General features: G+C 43.2%; 1 protein-coding gene across 2 annotated transcripts in view; it reads left to right on the top strand.

The window, feature by feature from the left end:
- Nucleotides 1-14,799, top strand: part of LOC112219011 (receptor-type tyrosine-protein phosphatase gamma) — a 319,617-nt gene that overhangs the window by 246,154 nt on the left and 58,664 nt on the right. For both annotated transcript variants that reach the window (XM_024380244.2, XM_042295621.1), the window contains exon 6: nt 12,678-12,744. In XM_024380244.2, the coding sequence (XP_024236012.2) occupies nt 12,678-12,744 (67 nt within the window). The remainder of the gene's footprint in view (nt 1-12,677; nt 12,745-14,799) is intronic.

Below are 14,799 nucleotides of genomic sequence, written 5' to 3'. Positions count from 1 at the left end.
CTCAGTCAGCATGTGTGTGTGTGTGTGTCTCAGTCAGCGTGTGTGTGTGTGTGTCTCAGTCAGCGTGTGTGTGTGTCTCAGTCAGTGTGTGTGTGTGTGTGTGTGTGTGTGTGTGTGTGTGTGTGTGTGTGTGTGTGTGTCTCAGTCAGCGTGTGTGTGTTTGGTATTTTATTAGGATCCGCCATTAGCTATTGCAGCAGATCTTCTTCCTGGGGTCCACACAAAACATGAAACATGTCATAATACAGAACATTAATAGACAAGGACAGCTCAAGGACAGAACTACACCAATTTAAAAAAGGCTGACGTAGCCTACACATCAATACATACACACAAACTATCTTGGTCAAATAGGAAGGAGGAGTTGATCCGTGAGGTGTTGTGTGTGTGTGTGTGTGGTGATTAGATTGCTCTCCTCTCACTGTGGCATGTATTAATTTAATGATGTATGTTGCCATACAGGACAAATTGGCCCTATCGCCCCGTGTGAGCTCAGGGCTGCGGCTTACATTGCTTTTGCGGCCCACTCTCGTGCTGTGCCCAGTCCCCTGATTGAAATAGATTTTAGTAGTAACATCTATCATTACAGTTTTATTGGCTTATTTACAGTCCACATGCTCAGGGATTCACCATACGGTCATTCAGATAAACACACGTGTGATTAGAGCAGACCAGACCCAGCATCGCTCACAGAGGCTTACTACTCACTGGAGCATGTGTTACTATGGTAACAGGAAGTTTACTTCTGATCAACTCAGCCAAGGTGTACAGTACATTAAGGAGAGGCAGTGTCTTACATGTGATGCAGCCATAGAAATAATGTGTTGATGAAGGAGTTTTTTGTCTTCTATTTAGGTGACTCTCCATTCCTCACTAAATCCATTACCTCCAAATGAAGTTAATTACACTATATGCCAACAGTGCTAAACCCTACAGTGCTGCTTCTAATTCAGCAGAGTACTTGCTACTGGAGGAGAAATTAGTTCCAGCTTTTAACAGAGAATCAGAATTAATTCAATGTAATTTGCTGTAGTTGCATTTAGCCATTTCTTAGTTTAAGTGGTAAATTGAGGAGGAGGTGAGGCCTGGTACTGTAGTGTACAGGTAGATTATGCTTTGGCACTCGAGCCAGGGTTGTTGTTGATGAAGCGGGATGGCATAGCCACTTAGTCTCTGCTTCCTCTCTGTGACACCAGTCGCCCTAGTTACAGAGGGACATTTCTCAGCTTAAAGAATGGATAGCCTCCGACGTCACTGTCCTCAGAAACAAGATGGAGCTCTTTATATTTATATCGGCACAAATTACGTTTCTGATTCTTCATTAGGTGTGACTTCTCCCTCTTAATTGATCATAGTTGCTAATTTTACGTGTATAGATATGATAAAGGTCCAAAAGCAATAAGCACACTTGCGAGAAAGTGACACAGCTATTCTTTAGCTCTCACGTCGTTGGGAAGGCAAACACAGGTGTTTCAACTGCTCTCTGACACTGCAGAGATATCCTCGTTTGTCGAACAATCCCCTCTCTCCGATTGGCCTGCACTGCAATTAAAGCCTCATGGTGCAATGAGCCAAGAGTCTCTTGAAGGTACAGTAGCTTCATTTACAGTTGCCCTTTATTCTTCACTTCACTGTTTTATGTGACTGTAAGGAGATACAGAGAGATTCAACAGTCCTTTTGGACTGATAATAGTAAAGAGAAGTGTCGTGGAAAATGGCAAGATTATGTTATAATGCTTGTAAGATTGTTATAATGCTTGTATTACATTATAATAGTTGTTACATTCGACAGAATAGAGTATTGTGTGTGTGTTCCACTGTGGATGGGCCTCTATGAGATAGCACTGACAGAGGAGATTTACAATGTCTTTGGGTAATAAAGCCTAAAGAGCATCCCAGATAACATGAGCTAATGGTTCTGTTCTATGCCGTATCAGGGAGAGACGGTTCCCTTTTGGAGTGAGGGGGCCAGACACTGGTCTTTACAATGAGAGCTGTTGACACAGCAGTAACTGTCTGCCATGTTTTATAGATATCTTTCATACAAATCTTAACCTTTGTGAACTGTTCCTAAGATCTGTGATTCGTCATGTAGGGGGTGTATCTTGGCTATAAAAGATCTTTGTACTTTTCTGTTGGGACTTTTCAATGGTTCATTAGAGATAGCGCATCATTGAAAGTCAAAAAGGGCTATTGCAAAGCTCTTATTAAAAAATATGTAGTTTAAGTATCTCTGACTGGTGTGTGAAGTTTGTAACTCTCCTCATTTGGTAAAGCCGAACAATGCCACGACAGAAGTCAGGGAGAACGAATCAGGGCTGTTGGATGGATGATAAAGAGATGAGATGTCACATGGCATTGGCCTGATCTTTCTGCCCTGTCATTGTACTGTGGTGTGGTGACTCAGGCTGCCTGTGTGGGGAGAAGAGAGGGACTGTGGTACTGACAATGCAGAGACAAACACAGTGTGTGACCCCATGGAGGAGGTTCACATGGGACAGAGCTGTGGATTTAACAGACAATCATTAATAATGAAACTATAATTCCCTTGGTCATGCTCTCTATCGCTCTCTCTCTTTGCCTCCCTCCCTATCTGTTTTTCTCCTATCACCCCTGTCTCTATCTTTGAAGCCATCTCTCTCTTCCTCTCTCAGTCTGTCTTCGCAGAGGGCTATCTTAAGTAGGAAGATTTGGCGCAGGGCTCTGCTTAAATAAAACCCCAGTGCTGCTACAATCATTCAGTACTCTCTGTGGTCCGCCATCCACCAGAAACACGTTTCTTTGATGTGTTTAAAAATAGCGGGACAGTGGGAGAGAACTCGAAGGAGTGTGGTAGATGTGCAATGCCTCACACGGTGACTGGGAACATAGGAACAGAGGAAGACAGTAGGTGGTGACAGAGGTGGCTGAAGAATAGACCTGGACTCAGGGGGTAACTGAACAACAGAGGAGTGCCATGGGAGGGTTAGGAAGAAAGGAAGGTAACAGTGAAGGTTGCCCCTGAAACTGTGTGGTTACTCTCTAATCCTCTTCACATTTTTGTCCTACAGTAGGGGTCTTCCTAGTCTCTCAATGCAGGGAAACAATGAAAGAAAACCATTGATTGAAGTGTGTTGAAGCTCAGTGTGGGGCTTTATCCCAGTTAGGGTTGAAAAGGGAGGGTGTATTACTGGAAACTTTAAAAGTTTACCAGTAAACTGCCAGAATTTGTGTATCTTTAAAGGATGTTATGTAATCTATAACAAGACATCTAGTGACGCTTTTGGGTAATTCCGATTATCACAGGTGTCTGTAATTATCTTTGGCACTCTGTGTGGCCTTATCACATGTAAAATATATGAAATAATTAAAAAGGATTGTTGAATTTTTTTAAATAAACCATCAACTTAGTGAATACAATTGGTGTTTAAAATGAGGATTTCAACATATTTTTTACGGACATTTATTTACAGTGCCTTGCGAAAGTATTCGGCCCTCTTGAACCTTTGTGACCTTTTGCCACATTTCAGGCTTCAAACATAAAGATATAAAACTGTATTTTTTTGTGAAGAATCAACAACAAGTGGGACACAATCATGAAGTGGAAAGACATTTATTGGATATTTCAAACTTTTTTAACAAATCAAAAACTGAAAAATTGGGCGTGCAAAATTATTCAGCCCCTTTACTTTCAGTGCAGCAAACTCTCTCCAGAAGTTCAGTTAGGATCTCTGAATGATCCAATGTTGACCTAAATGACTAATGATGATAAATACAATCCACCTGTGTAATCAAGTCTCCGTATAAATGCACCTGCACTGTGATAGTCTCAGAGGTCCGTTAAAAGCGCAGAGAGCATCATGAAGAACAAGGAACACACCAGGCAGGTCCGAGATACTGTTGTGAAGAAGTTTAAAGCCGGATTTGGATACAAAAAGATTTCCCAAGCTTTAAACATCCCAAGGAGCACTGTGCAAGCGATAATATTGAAATGGAAGGAGTATCAGACCACTGCAAATCTACCAAGACCTGGCCGTCCCTCTAAACTTTCAGCTCATACAAGGAGAAGACTGATCAGAGATGCAGCCAAGAGGCCCATGATCACTCTGGATGAACTGCAGAGATCTACAGCTGAGGTGGGAGACTCTGTCCATAGGACAACAATCTGTCGTATATTGCACAAATCTGGCCTTTATGGAAGAGTGGCAAGAAGAAAGCAATTTCTTAAAGATATCCATAAAAAGTGTCGTTTAAAGTTTGCCACAAGCCACCTGGGAGACACACCAAACATGTGGAAGAAGGTGCTCTGGTCAGATGAAACCAAAATTGAACGTTTTGGCAACAATGCAAAACGTTATGTTTGGCGTAAAAGCAACACAGCTCATCACCCTGAACACACCATCTCCACTGTCAAACATGGTGGTGGCAGCATCATCGTTTGGGCCTGCTTTTCTTCAGCAGGGACAGGGAAGATGGTTCGAATTGATGGGAAGATGGATGGAGCCAAATACCGGACCATTCTGGAAGAAAACCTGATGGAGTCTGCAAAAGACCTGAGACTGGGACGGAGATTTGTCTTCCAACAAGACAATGATCCAAAACATAAAGCAAAATCTACAATGGAATGGTTCAAAAATAAACATATCCAGGTGTTAGAATGGCCAAGTCAAAGTCCAGACCTGAATCCAATCGAGAATCTGTGGAAAGAACTGAAAACTGCTGTTCACAAATGCTCTCCATCCAACCTCACTGAGCTCGAGCTGTTTTGCAAGGAGGAATGGGAAAAATTTCAGTCTCTCGATGTGCAAAACTGATAGAGACATACCCCAAGCGACTTACAGCTGTAATCGCAGCAAAAGGTGGCGCTACAAAGTATTAACTTAAGGGGGCTGAATAATTTTGCACGCCCAATTTTTCAGTTTTTGATTTGTTAAAAAAGTTTGAAATATCCAATAAATGTCGTTCCACTTCATGATTGTGTCCCACTTGTTGTTGATTCTTCACAAAAAAATACAGTTTTATATCTTTATGTTTGAAGCCTGAAATGTGGCAAAAGGTCGCAAAGTTCAAGGGGGCCGAATACTTTCGCAAGGCACTGTATTTTACTATGGCGATATCCATTTGTTGTCAGTGTCGTGGTGTCAAATCCCATTGTTGATTAGATGCTTTTTTCATTAATTTCACAATAAAAAATAAAAAAGTTGATTTAGGCTGTTGATTATGGTCTTCGGAATGTTGTCCCACTCCACTTCAATGGCTGTGCGAAGTTGCTGGAAATTGTCAGGAACTGGAACATGCAGTCGTACACGTCGATCCAGAGCCTCCCAACAGGTTACATATCTGGTGAGTATGAAGGTAATGGAAGAATTGGGAAATGTTCAGCTTCAAGGAATTGTGTACAGATCATGGGGTTGTGCATTATCATACTGAAACATGAGGTGATGGTGACGAATAAATGGCATGACAATGGGCATCAGGATGTCATCAAGGTATCACTGTGCATTCAAATTGCCATTGATAAAATGCAATTGTGTTCATTGTCCATATCTTATGCCTGCCCATACCATAACCCCACTGCCACTACCTCTACCAACCTGTACCCCCCACATTGACTCGGTACCGGCACCCCCTGTATATAGCTTCATTGTTGCTATTTTATTGTGGTACTTTTTATTAAAACATTTTTATTTTGTTTATTTAGTCAATATTTCTTGAACTGCATTGTTGGTTAAAGGGCTTGTAAGTAAGCATTTCACAGTAAGGTCTACACCTGTTGTATTCGGCACATGTGACAAATCAAATTTGATTTGATTTTGAGTATGGGGCACTCTGTTCACAACGTTGACATTTACATGGTCTTGTAATGGATGCGAGCTTTGACTGGAAGCCAGTGGAGTGTGCGGAGGAGCGTGGTGAAATGGGAAATCTTGGGAAGGTTGACAACCAGGGGGGCTGCAACGATCTGGATAAGTTGCAGGGGTTTGATGGCACAAGCGGGGATCCCTGCCAACAGCGAGTTGCAGTAGCCCAGACAGGAGATGACAAGAGCCTGAAATATTTGGTATTTGGTATTTTATTAGGATCCCCATTATCTGTTGCGAAAGCAGAAGCTACTCTTCCAGGGGTCCACACAAAACATGAAACATGTCATAATACAGAACATTAATAGAAAAAACAGCTCAAGTACAGAACTACATCAGTTTAAAAAAGGCACACATACTGTAGCCAACATATCAATACATACACACAGACTATCTAGGTCAAATAGAGGAGAGGCGTTGTGCCGTGAGGTGTTGCTTTATCTGTTTTTTTTTAAACCAGGTTTGCTGTTCATTTGAGCAATATGAGATGGAACGGAGTTCCATGCAATACTGGCTTTATATAATACTATACGCTTTCTTGAATTTGTTCTGGATTTGTGGACTGTGAAAAAAAACCTGGTGGCTTGTCTGGTGGGGTAAGTGTGTGTGTTAGAGCTTAATGCATTAATATTTCTTATAAAAAGAAGTAGTTATGCAGTCAGTCTCTCCTCAACTCTTAGCCAAGAGAGATTGGTATGCAAAGTATTTACAGTATATTAGCCCTCCGAATACAATGAAAACCAAGAAGTGCCACTCTGTTTTTGGCCACAGAAGTAGCTTAACTCGGTCTTTCTTTGCCGTTCTCGACCACACAACTGTAATCAAGATAAGACAAAACTAGAGCCTACAGGACTTGCTTTTTGGAATGTGGTGTCAAAAAAGCAGAGTATCTCCCGAGTGGCGCAGCGGTCTAAGGCACTGCATCACAGTGCTATAGGCGTCACTACAGATCCGGGTTCGAGACCGGGTTGTGTCGTAGCCGGCCACGATTGGGAGACCCATGAGCCGGCGCACAATTGGCCCAGTGTCGTCCAGGTTATGGGAGGATTTGGCCGGCCGGAATGACCTTCTCCCATCGCTTTCTAGCAACTCCTGTGGTAGGCTGGGTGCATGCACCCTGATACAGTCGCCAGCTCGATCCGGGTTGAGCGAGCAGTGTGTCAAGAAGCAGCGCAACTTGGCAGGGTTGTGTTTCAGAGGACGCATTGCTCTCGACCGTCGCCTCTCCCGAGTCCGTACAGGAGTCGCAGCGATGGGACAAGACTGTAACTATCAATTGAATATCACAAAATTTGGAAAGAAAAAGAGGTTTAAAAAATTATAATAATATATAGTGTGTGTGTATATATATATACATATATACACACACTACGGGTCAAAGGTTTGGACACACCTACTCATTCAAGGGTTTTTCTTTATTTGGACTATTTTCTACATTGTAGAATAATAGTGAAGACATCAAAACTATGAAATAACACGTAGGGAATCATATAGCAACCAAAAAGTGTTAAACAAATCAAAATATATTTGAGATTTGAGATTCTTCAAATAGCCACCCTTTGCCTTGATGACAGCTTTGCACACTCTTGGCATTCTCTCAACCAGCTTCACCTGGAATGCTTTTCCAACAGTCTTGAAGGAGTTCCCACATATGCTGAGCACTTGTTGGCCGCTTTTCGTTCACTCTGTGGTACAACTCATCCCAAACCATCTCAACTGAGTTGAGGCTGGGTGATTTTGGAGGCCAGGTCATCCGATGCAGCACTCCATCACTCTCCTTCTTGGTCAAATAGTCCTTACAGAGCCCAGAGGTGTGTTGGGTCATTGTCCTGTTGAAAAACAATGATAGTCCCACTAATGGGAAACGAAGCGGTCTTCTGGTCAGATTCCGGAGACGGGCACATCGCGCACCGCTCCCTAGCATACTTCTCGCCAATGTCCAGTCTCTTGACAACAAGGTTGATGAAATCCGAGCAAGGGTAGCATTCCAAAGGGACATCAGAGACTGTAACGTTCTTTGCTTCACGGAAATATGGCTCACTCGAGAGACGCTATCGGAGTCGGTGCAGCCAGCTGGTTTCTCCACGCGTCGCGCCGACAGAAACAAACATCTTTCTGGTAAGAAGAGGGGCGGGGGCGTATGCTTTATGGTTAACGAGACGTGGTGTGGTCACAACAACATACATGAACTCAAGTCCTTCTGTTCACCTGATTTTAGAATTCCTCACAATCAAATGTCGACCGCATTATCTACCAAGGGAATTCTCTTCGATTATAATCACAGCCGTATATATTCCCCCCCAAGCAGACACATCGATGGCTCTGAACGAACTTTATTTGACTCTTTGCAAACTGGAATCCACATATCCTGAGGCTGCATTCATTGTAGCTGGGGATTTTAACAAGGCTAATCTGAGAACAAGACTCCCTAAATTGTATCAGCATATCGATTGCGCAACCAGGGCTGGTAAAATCTTGGATCATTGCTATTCTAACTTCCGCGACGCATATAAGGCCCTCCCCCGCCCTCCTTTCAGAAAAGCTGACCACGACTCCATTTTGTTGCTCCCTGCCTACAGACAGAAGCTAAAACAAGAAGCTCCCGTGCTGAGGTCTGTTCAACGCTGGTCCGACCAATCTGATTCCACGCTCCAAGACTGCTTCCATCACGTGGACTGGGATATGTTTAGTTTTGCGTCAAACAACAATATTGACGAATACGCTGATTCGGTGAGCGAGTTCATTAGATGGCGTTCCCATAGCAACGGTTAAAACATTCCCAAACCAGAAACCGTGGATTGATGGCAGCATTCGCGTGAAACTGAAAGCAAGAACCAGTGCTTTTAATCAGGGCAAGGTGACCGGAAACATGACCGAATACAAACAATGTAGCTATTCCCTCCGCAAGGGAATCGAACAAGCTAAGCGTCAGTATAGAGACAAAGTAGAATCACAATTCAACGGCTCAGACACAAGGTATGTGGCAGGGTCTACAGTCAATCACGGATTACAAAAAGAAAAACAGCCCAGTCACGGACCAGGATGTCTTGCTCCCAGGCAGACTAAATAACTTGTTTGCCCGCTTTGAGGACAATACAGTGCCACTGACACGACCCGCAACCAAAACATGCGGCCTCTCCTTCACTGCAGCCGAGGTGAGTAAAACATTTAAACGTGTTAACCCTCGAAAGGCTACAGGCCCAGACGGCATCCCCAGCCGCGCACTCAGAGCATGCGCAGACCAGCTGGCTGGTGTGTTTACGGACATATTCAATCAAACCTTATCCCAGTCTGCTGTTCCCACATGCTTCAAGAGGGCCACCATTGTTCCTGTTCTCAAGAAAGCTAAGGTAACTGAGCTAAACGACTACCGCCCGGTAGCACTCACTTCCGTCATCATGAAGTGCTTTGAGAGATTAGTCAAGGACCATATCACCTCCACCCTACCTGACACCCTAGACCCACACCAATTTGCTTACCGCCCAAATAGGTCCACAGACAATGCAATCTCAACCACACTGCACACTGCCCTAACCCATCTGGACAAGAGGAACACCTATGTGAGAATGCTGTTCATCGATTACAGCTCAGCATTTAACACCATAGTACCCCCCAAACTCGTCATCAAGCTCGAGACCCTGGGTCTCGACCCCGCCCTGTGCAACTGGGTACTGGACTTCCTGACGGGCCGCCCCCAGGTGGTGAGGGTAGGTAACAACATCTCCACCCCGCTGATCCTCAAAACTGGGGCCCCACAAGGGTGCGTTCTGAGCCCTCTCCTGTACTCCCTGTTCACCCACGACTGCGTGGCCACGCACGCCTCCGACTCAATCAACAAGTTTGCGGACGACACAACAGTGGTAGGCTTGATTACCAACAACGACGAGACGGCCTACAGGGAGGAGGTGAGGGCCCTCGGAGTGTGGTGTCAGGAAAATAACCTCACACTCAACGTCAGCAAAACTAAGGAGATGATTGTGGACTTCAGGAAACAGCAGAGGGAACACCCCCCTATCCACATCGATGGGACAGTACACATCACAGAGAAACTCAATTGGTCCACCCACACAGACAGCATCGTGAAGAAGACGTAGCAGCGCCTCTTCAACCTCAGGATGCTGAAGAAATTTGGCTTGTCACCAAAAGCACTCACAAACTTCTACAGATGCGCAATCAAGAGCATCCTGTCGGGCTGTATCACCGCCTGGTACGGCAACTGCTCCGCCCACAACCGTAAGGCTCTCCAGTGGGTAGTGAGGTCTGCACAACGCATCACCGGGGGCAAACTACCTGCCCTCCAGGACACCTACACCACCCGATGTCACAGGAAGGCCATGAAGATCATCAAGGACAACAACCACCCGAGGCACTGCCTGTTCACCACGCTATCATCCAGAAGGCGAGGTCAGTACAGGTGCATCAAAGCTGGGACCGAGAGACCGAGAGACTGAAAAACAGCTTCTATCTCAAGGCCATCAGATTGTTAAACAGCCACCACTAACATTGACTGGCTGCTGCCAACACACTGACTCAACTCCAGCCACTTTAATAATGGGAATTGATGGGAATTGATGTAAAATATATCACTAGCCACTTTAAACAATGCTACTTAATATAATGTTTACATACCCTACATTATTCATCTCATATGTATACGTATATACTGTACTCTATATCATCTACTGCATCTTTATGTAATACATGTATCACTAGCCACTTTAAACTATGCCACTTTGTTTACATACCCTACATTACTCATCTCATATTTATATACTGTACTCGATACCATCTACTGCATCTTGCCTATGCCGCTCTGTACCATCACTCATTCATATATCTTTATATACATATTCTTTATCCCTTTACAGTTGTGTGTATAAGGTAGTAGTTTTGGCATTGTTAGTTAGATTACTCGTTGGTTATTACTGCATTGTCGGAACTAGAAGCACAAGCATTTCGCTACCCTCGCATTAACATCTGCTAACCATGTGTATGTGACAAAAACATTTGATTTGATTAGATTTGTTATTTAATGGTGTATGACTGCAGAATGCTGTGGTAGCAATGTTGGTTAAGTGTGCCTTGATTTCTAAATAAATCACAGACAGTGTCACCAGAAAAGCACCCACACACCATCACACCTCTTCCTCCGTGCATCACTTTGGGAACCACACATGCAGAGATCATCCATTCACCTACTCTGCGTCTCACATAGACAGTGGTTGGAACCAAAAATAAAAAATTTGGGCTCATGAACAAAGGACAGATGTCCACCAGTCTAATGTCCATTGCTCGTGTTTTTAGGCCCAAGCAAGTCTCTTCTTATTATTGGTGTCCTTTAGTAGTGGTTTCTTTGCAGAAATTTGACCATGAAGGCCTGATTCACACAGTCTCCTCTGAACAGTTGATGTTGCGATGTGTCTGTTACTTGAACTCTGAAGCATTTATTTGTGCTACAATTTCTGAAGCTGGTAACTTTAATGAACTTATCCTCTGCAGCAGAGGTAACTCTGGGTCTTCCTTTTCTGTGGCGGACCTCATGAGAGCCAGTTTCATCATAGCACTTGATGATTTTTGCACCTGCACTTGAAGAAACTTAAAAAATTATTGAAATGTTCTGGATTGACTGACCTTCATGTCTTAAAGTAATGATGGACTGTCTCTTTGCTTATTTGAGCTGTTCTTGCCATAATATGGACTTGGTATTTTACATAACCTTATTTATCTTCTGTTTACCACTGCTTCCTTGTCACAACAAATGCATTAAGAAGGAAAGAAATTCCACAAATGTACTTTTAAGGCACATCTGTTAATTGAAATGCATTCCAGGTGATTACCTCATGAAGCTGTTTGATTTGTTTAAAAACAAATTGGTTACTACATGATTCCGTATGTGTTATTTAATAGTTTTGATGTTTTCACTATTATTGTACAATTTTGAAAATAGTACAAATAAAGAAAAATCCTGGAATGAGTAGGTGTGTCCAAACATTTGACCGGTACTGTATATGTACTGTATATATTTTCTACTGCTAGACCTAAAAAATGATTGGTCGACCAACAACCTATCAACCAAACAATCGACCAGTCGACTATTTGGGGTTAGCCCTAGTGTGTAGCTGTAGGACCCACGTATGTATAGAGTCTGTTGACGTCCTGTGTATTGCTCCTCCAGCTCAGGTCAAAAAGACCTCTGACTCTGTTTTTCCATCACCAAGACTCACTCTCTACAGAAAATGGTCTCTCTCTCTCTCTCTCTCTCTCTCTCGCTCTTTCTCTCTCTGTTATGGTTTTCTTGCGGTGAAGGAGAGTCAGACCAAAATGCAGCGTGGTATTTTTGATACATGTTTCATGACGACGAAAAAACAAACAATACAAAAACAACAACCGGACCGTGAAAACCTATACAGCCTATCTGGTGAACAACAAACACAGAGACAGGAACAATCACCCACGAAACACTCAAAGAATATGGCTGCCTAAATATGGTTCCCAATCAGAGACAACGATAATCACCTGCCTCTGATTGAGAACCACTTCAGGCAACCATAGACTTTTCTAGACAACCCTACTAAGCCACAATCCCAATACCTACTAAAACCCCAAGACAAAACACACCACATAATAACCTCATGTCACACCCTGGCCTGACCAAAATAATAAAGAAAACACAAAATACTAAGACCAGGGCGTGACACTCTCTCTCTGCCCTCTTTTTCTGCAACTACTATTTTCTCTCTTTGAGTGGAAGTATCAGAGGAGGTGTTACACAATGTCTTACATGTTTTCCAGACTCTAACGTGTATCTCCTGCTCCTCTCTCCTCTCCTGTTCTCAGGTGGGACTGAAGGACAACCCAGCAGTGGACCCCATTATCCATGGCCTGAGGGGTGTGGTTCATCATGGTGAGTGACACATCCATCACCCAATCATTTCAGGAGGGAATTCACCAATCATTGGCCTACAACATTTGTTCATTGAGGTTCACAACATAATTTTTTCCAAAGTTGCATGTAACTGCAATTTCTCAGTCCTTTTTCGTTTCTGTTTGTGTAGTTTTTTTGTGGTTGCAAGTACCTAATTATAGAGAACATACCCCAGGTTGCCCCCATGAGTCTCTACAGACAAAAGGAACTAGGTTGTTTTAAAAAACACTCGACTAAAGCGAAATTATCTTTTTATCCCTGATGCACCCCTTTCAAACAATAATGAACACAGACTTTAATAAAAGTTTGCACAACCATAGCATGTAGTTAGTTACATGAAGTATTCATGGAATCATCTCAGGCTTATTACACGTTAGCCTAACATCTCAATACACTCACCACAGGCTTTCTGTTTCAATGTAGAAATCACCTGACAAGCAGACAAGTCCAGCTCAATCAAGTCCAATCTTTGTTAAATTGTACTGGAGAGGTGGGCTCCTAATGTTCTCTGGTTGTTCTTGGTCAGGGATGGGCAACTCCAGTCCTCGAGGGCCAGATCTGGCAACAGGATAAAGTGACTAAGGGGGCAACATTTTGGGGGGGTTTGCATTGGCAGCAATAACCTCAACCAAACATCTGTAGTTGCGATCAGACCTGTACAATGGTCAGGAGGAATTTTGGACCATTCCTCTTTACAAAACTGTTTCAGTTCAGCAATATTCTTGGGATGTCTGGTGTGAACTGCTAACTTGAGGTCATGCCACAGCATCTCAATCGGGTTGAGGTCAGGACTCTGACTGGGCCACTTCAGAAGGTCTATTTTCTTCTGTTGAAGCCATTCTGTTGTTTATTTACTTCAAATTTAGTGAGTGTTTTTTATAGGGCAAGGCAGCTCTAACCAACATCTCCAATCTCATCTCATTGATTGGAGAAGTCATTAGCCTAGGGGTTCACATACTTTTTCATACTTTTGTTTAAATTATGTATTCAATATAGACAACAAAAATATAATAATTTGAGTGTTATTTGTTTAAGCACACTATGGTTGTCTATTGTTGTGGCATTTTCACAACCAGCTTCATGAGGTAGTCACCTTGAATGCATTTCAATTAACTGGTGTGCTTTGTTAAAAGTTAATTTGTGGAATATCTTTCCTTCTTAATGCATTTGAGCCAATCTGTTGTGTTGTGACAAGGTATATGGGTGGTATACAGAAGATATAGCTATTTAGTAAAAGAACAAGTCCATATTATGGCAAGAACAGCTCAAATAAGCAAAGAGAAACAACAGTCCATCATTACTTTTAGACATGAAGGTCAGTCAATTTCAACAACTTTTAAAGTTTCTCCAAGTGCAGGCGCAAAAGCCATCAAGCGCTATGATGAAACTAGCTCTCATGTGGATCGCCACAGGAAAGGAAGACCCAGAGTTACCTCTGCTGCAGTTCATTAGAGTTACCAGCCTCAGAAATTGCAGCGCAAATAAATGCTTCACAGAGTTCAAGTAACAGACACATTTCAACATCAACTGTTCAGAGGAGACTGCGTGAATCAGGCCTCCATGGTCGCATTGCTGCAAAGAAATCACAACTGAAGGACACCAATAAGAAGAAGAGACTTGCTTTGGCCAAGAAACACGGTTAATGAACATTAGACCGGTGGAAATCTGTCCTTTGGTCTGATGAGTCCAAATTTGAGTTTTTTGGTTCCATCCACTGTGTCTATGTGAGACGCCGAGTAGGTGAACGGATGATCTCTGCATGTGTGGTTCCCACAGTGAAGCATGGAGGAGGAGGTGTGATGGTGTGGGGGGTGCTTTGTTAGTGACACTCAGTGATTTATTTAGAATTCAAGTCACACTTAACCAACATTGCTACCACAGCATTCTTCAGCGATATGCCATCCCATCTGGTTTGCGCGTCCTACTCCGGGATGCTGGTCTTCTAGGCAGAGTAGCAAATTAAAAGAAAAGGTTAAGATGGGCAAAAGAGCACAGACCCTGGACAGGGGAACTCTGCCTAGATGGCCAGCATCC

This window comes from Oncorhynchus tshawytscha, linkage group LG02 (genome assembly GCF_018296145.1).
Source record: "Oncorhynchus tshawytscha isolate Ot180627B linkage group LG02, Otsh_v2.0, whole genome shotgun sequence".
Taxonomy (NCBI): Eukaryota; Metazoa; Chordata; class Actinopteri; order Salmoniformes; family Salmonidae; genus Oncorhynchus; species Oncorhynchus tshawytscha.
This window is presented reverse-complemented; position numbering and strand designations above follow the sequence as displayed.